Raw genomic sequence first — 5,678 nt, forward strand, 5'->3', positions numbered from 1 at the left:
TGAATTGCGAGACGTAAACTGAGAATTACGAAGAAAAAAAATCTGAATTGAAACGTAAACTGAGAATTACGAGAAAAAAAATCTGAATTGCGAGACGTAAACTGAGAATTACGAGAAAAAAAATCTGAATTTGAAACGTAAACTGAGAATTACGAGAAAAAAAATCTGAATTGCGAGACTAAAACTGAGAATTACGAGAAAAAAATCTGAATTGAGACGTAAACTGAGAATTACAAGAAAAAAATCAGAATTGCGAGACGTAAACAGAATTACAAGAAAAAAAATCAGAATTGCAAGACGTAAACTGAGAATTACAAGAAAAAAAATCAGAATTGCGAGATGTAAACTCCAAATTACGAGAAGTCAGAAAAACAAGAAAAGTCAGAATTGCAAGATGTAAACTGAGAATTACAAGAAAAATATCTGAATTGCAAGACGTAGACAGAATTACAAAAAAAAAAATCTGAATTGCGAGACGTAAACTGAGAATTACGAGAAAAAAAAATCTGAATTGCGAGATGTAAACTGAATTAAAACAAAAAAATCTGAATTGCGAGACGTAAACAATTACAAGAAAAACATCTGAATTGCGAGACGTAAACTGAAAATTACAAGAAAAAAACTGAATTGCGAGGCGTAAACTGAGAATTACAAGAAAAAAAACTGAATTGCGAGGCGTAAACTGAGAATTAAAAAAAAAAACTGAATTGCGAGACGTAAACTGAGAACTACAAGAAAAAAAAATGAATTGCGAGGCGTAAACTGAGAATTACAAGAAAAAAATCTGAATTGCGAGACGTAAACTGAGAATTCCAAGAAAAAATCTGAATTGCGAGACGTAAACAGAATTACAAGAAAAAAAATCTGAATTGCGAGACGTAAATTGAGAATTACAAGAAACAAACCTGAATTGCGAGATGTAAACAGAATTACAAGAAAAAAAACTGAATTGCGAGACGTAAACTGAGAATTACAAGAAAAGAATATCTGAATTGCGAGACGTAAACTGAGAATTACAAGAAAAAAAACTGAATTGCGAGGCGTAAACTGAGAAAAGTCAGAATTGTGTGATGTAAATGTATTTATTACACCTCAAATAATAGTACAAAAAAAATAATTTCACTGTAAAACACTCAAATCGTGTCAAAACAGGAGGTTTAACTGCAGTAAGGCCACAACACAGAGAAGCGATTGCCTCGGTCTCTCTTTCCATGCAAGCTGAGCGATTAATGTTTGTGATGCATAACATGTAACACGGAAAACATGCTTGCAGTTAACATGATTGCCTACAATTACAGCAGAACATAATGAAGGATTATTGTATTAAAGCTACAGCAGAGGATTTTTTGAAGTTGGTTACCGATGTCAGATCTGATAGTTTACAGCTATTTACAAATCCTTTCAGTGGCACGCTTCCCTTTTGCAAGCATGTGAATGTGGAGCTCAGCTGTCAGTGCTAGTTTAGGCTCAAACGGCCAGATATGGTCAGATTAACTCATGCACAATGTGTGTAACGGATCGCCAGAATAAATGCACAGACAATAAAACAGAGACTGGCGGAGAATGTGGCTGAAGCCTCACGAAGCTGAAACATTCAGAGCTACTCTAACTGGACCGGCACTAGATAAACATGATGACTTACTAGTGCTCATGTTGCTTTAGGGCTAATCCTGCAGATTTAAACAGCTTCCATTTCTAACCAATATAAAACTATGAAATATGTTTTTTTTTTTTTTCGTAATTTCCATTTTAAATTTTTCTGGATCCTGAATTAATGGTTTAAATTCAATTTTAGTAATGATCACAGAGCATGTCTAATTAATAAAAATCATCATTAAAGTTACACAATTTAACAAAAACGTATTTAAGTTAAACAAAAATGACATTTTAGGGCCGTATGAAATCTGATTTTTTTTCCCCCAAATTATTATTTTTTTTTTCTGCATTCCATTTTATTGGTTAAAGAAAATTTTAGTTACAAGAAAAAAATCAATTGCGAGATGTAAACTGAGAATTACAAGAAAAAAATCTGAATTGCGAGACGTAAACTGAGAATTACAAGAAAAGAAATCTGAATTGCGAGATGTAAACTGAGAATTACAAGAAAAAAATCTGAATTGCGAGGCGTAATAATGAAAAAGTCAGAATTGTGTGATGTAAATGTATTTATTACACCTCAAATAATAGTACAAAAAAAATAATTTCACTGTAAAACACTCAAATCGTGTCAAAACAGGAGGTTTAACTGCAGTAAGGCCACAACACAGAGAAGCGATTGCCTCGGTCTCTCTTTCCATGCAAGCTGAGCGATTAATGTTTGTGATGCATAACATGTAACACGGAAAACATGCTTGCAGTTAACATGATTGCCTACAATTACAGCAGAACATAATGAAGGATTATTGTATTAAAGCTACAGCAGAGGATTTTTTGAAGTTGGTTACCGATGTCAGATCTGATAGTTTACAGCTATTTACAAATCCTTTCAGTGGCACGCTTCCCTTTTGCAAGCATGTGAATGTGGAGCTCAGCTGTCAGTGCTAGTTTAGGCTCAAACGGCCAGATATGGTCAGATTAACTCATGCACAATGTGTGTAACGGATCGCCAGAATAAATGCACAGACAATAAAACAGAGACTGGCGGAGAATGTGGCTGAAGCCTCACGAAGCTGAAACATTCAGAGCTACTCTAACTGGACCGGCACTAGATAAACATGATGACTTACTAGTGCTCATGTTGCTTTAGGGCTAATCCTGCAGATTTAAACAGCTTCCATTTCTAACCAATATAAAACTATGAAATATGTTTTTTTTTTTTTTCGTAATTTCCATTTTAAATTTTTCTGGATCCTGAATTAATGGTTTAAATTCAATTTTAGTAATGATCACAGAGCATGTCTAATTAATAAAAATCATCATTAAAGTTACACAATTTAACAAAAACGTATTTAAGTTAAACAAAAATGACATTTTAGGGCCGTATGAAATCTGATTTTTTTTCCCCCAAATTATTATTTTTTTTTTCTGCATTCCATTTTATTGGTTAAAGAAAATTTTAGTAATAATAAACGTATAAAAGTATTGATTAAAAATCATGTCTAATTTATTGCATTTTTATAAGCAACAATTTGCTTACAATTTGAAAAAAAAAAAAAAAAAAAAAAGTTTATTTAATTTTTTCCAAATTTAGTTTTACTTTTTAATTTGAGTCTATTTTAAAATGTTATAATCAGAAACATGTCTAATTGAATTCATAAAACATCTTAATGTATTAACATTTCAACAATAGTGGCCTTATGAAATGTTATATCGTTTTCAGGAAATCTGTTGTCTTTTAATTTTTCAGATTTTTATACGATTTCATTTACATTTTTAAACACTCACTAAGCCGTTAAAGTTGTATCCCTTCATTTGATTAAAAGATTAATTAGATTATCAAATGAAAATTTAGCAATTCCTTACATTTTCCTGGCTGCACGACAGAGGTTTACCATTTACAAAATATAATAACTGCAATATTCCTTTAAGTGTACTGTATTATTAATATTGAGAAGCACATTCGACTGTATAATATGTGTAATATATTTCAGGAATCACAGGGCCCTACAAGAACTAGAGTTCGGTGTTCTCAACAGTCATTGGTCGATGAGGCTGTGGATTCTGCGCAGTGATTGGCTGAGCCGCTCAATAAGGCACTGTGTGTTTACTGGTCTGAAATCTGGTTTAGCTGGTGAACCTCTTCAAGATATGAGACGAGATAAACACAGTACACAAGATACACATCTGAGGAAAACCGCCACCTGCTAAAGCCATTAAATCTGAATTAATCTCGTGTGTGTGTATATATATATATATATATATATGGGGTTTGAAGATGCGTTTATGCTCCAGGATCTTCTTGAGTGTTTTAGGTGGGGTGTCCAGACAGGAATCCGACCTGGTGGCCGCTGGTGAAGATGGACATGAAGCGGTCGTCGTCGATGGAGTTGAGCACCTCCAGGTCGTCGAGGACGCCGGGGGCCGGAGCCGGAGGAGCCGCGCTCTCCATCATGCTCTCGTTCTGTATGAGGCTGGCGATGCTGGGTGGGAAGGACATCCACGTGGAGCCGTTCCCCGCGTGATCAGCCGCCGGCTCCGTAGAGCTTCCCGGCTTCCCCAGCGAGAGTCCCACTTCCCCGGGAAGCCCGCTCTGAACCAGCAGCGCTTGGAAATCCTCGATGTTGATGTTGTCGACGTCGGAGCCTTGCACTTCCGAGAAGCTGGGAAACTCGGGGAGCTCGTCGTCGGCGGCGCTCTGGATGGGCTCCGCGGCGGGCTCGGCGCTCGTCTGATCCGATGCCATGAAGCTGTTGAAGTCGTGCAGGTCGGAAAGGTTGACGGTGGGGAAGTCCTGCGTGAAGGCGCTCGCCGCAGCTTTGGGCTGAGAGTCTCCCGTCAGACTCTGGAGGAACTTCCAGGTGTCGCTGGTGCAGCTCGGTGAACTCTGAGCGGACGCGGCGAACAGCTGACCCGGAGCGAAGAACGAGGACGGCTGCGGCTTCAGCGACACACCTGCAGACGCCGCTGAAACACAGCAACATTAGCATTAAACTGATCGAGAGTGACACTGAACACACTTATAATGTTACAAACGCTGTTCTTCTGAACTTTCTGTTCATCTGTGAATCCTGAGAAATACAATGCATCACAGAAATATTGTGCAGCACAACTGTGTTCAACATTGATAATAATCAGAAATGTTTCTTGAGCAGCAAATCAGCATATTAGAATGATTTCTGAAGATCATGTGACACTGAAGACTGGAGTAATGATGCTGAAAATACAGCTGCGCATCACAGAAATACATTACAGTTTAACAGATATTCACAGAGAAAACAGCTGTTTTAGATTGTAATAAATTAAATAATTTTGGATTAAATAAACGCAGCTCTGGTGAGCAGAAGAGACTCTTAGAAACATTTAAGAAAGCGCAATAATTCCAAATGTTTAATCACAAGTATTTAGACACTTTACCACTCAAATTAAAAAGTGGTTTTAGTAATTTCAACAGAAATTCAGGCTGTGTGTCTGGTTTTAAACCCTCAAACCTTCTTTTTAACCTAGTGATGGATGGGAATTATCTTCTGTGTCGTTAGCATTACGCCACAAACCCTGTTAAAAACAACCCAGTTCTTTCACTAGTCAACTCAGTTAATGGCATAGCATCTTTAAAGCAGCTTTACAGAAAAAACGAGATGTTAAAGGAACAGTTCAGTCAAACATGAATATCTGCTGAAAGTGTCAGATCAGGATGAGTTTGTTTCTTCATCAGGTTTGTAGAAATGTAGCATTGCATCACTGTCTCCGATGAAGAAACAAACTCATCCTGATCTGACACTTTCAGCAGATATTCATTTTAGGCTGAACTGTTGCTTTAACTCCTAATCATCCACATTAATCAGTTTCTGGTTAACTGGTCACCTGCTGGGAGGCTGCAGGCGGCTGTGGGTTTAGAGATGCCTAGGGTTCGTTTAGCGGTACTAAACGGCCGTCGGTCTGCAGGCATGGAGGATCCTGCACATGAAACACACACACTGATCATTACCCAGAGCTGTGTGTGTGTTGAGTAACACTAAACTGCAGCATTAAATGCTGCTCCACACACACACACACACACACACACACACACACACACTCAC

The 5,678-nt window shown here is 37.4% G+C and overlaps 1 protein-coding gene across 4 annotated transcripts in view; it reads right to left on the reverse strand.

Moving 5' to 3' along the window:
* Positions 1-3,216: 3,216 nt before the first annotated feature.
* The window catches only part of LOC107670401 (putative transcription factor p65 homolog), a 17,395-nt gene continuing 14,933 nt past the window's right edge, over positions 3,217-5,678 (reverse strand). For 2 of the 4 annotated variants that reach the window (XM_016462999.1, XM_016462998.1), the window contains 2 exons: positions 5,461-5,553; positions 3,217-4,563 (listed from right to left, as the gene is read on the reverse strand). In XM_016462999.1, the coding sequence (XP_016318485.1) occupies positions 3,908-4,563; positions 5,461-5,553 (749 nt within the window). In that variant the 3' untranslated portion in view covers positions 3,217-3,907. The remainder of the gene's footprint in view (positions 4,564-5,460; positions 5,554-5,678) is intronic. The other 2 variants (XM_016463000.1, XM_016463001.1) reach the window with 2 other exon arrangements.

Source organism: Sinocyclocheilus anshuiensis, unplaced genomic scaffold, assembly GCF_001515605.1.
Source record: "Sinocyclocheilus anshuiensis isolate Anshui unplaced genomic scaffold, SAMN03320099.WGS_v1.1 scaffold1033, whole genome shotgun sequence".
NCBI lineage: Eukaryota > Metazoa > Chordata > Actinopteri > Cypriniformes > Cyprinidae > Sinocyclocheilus > Sinocyclocheilus anshuiensis.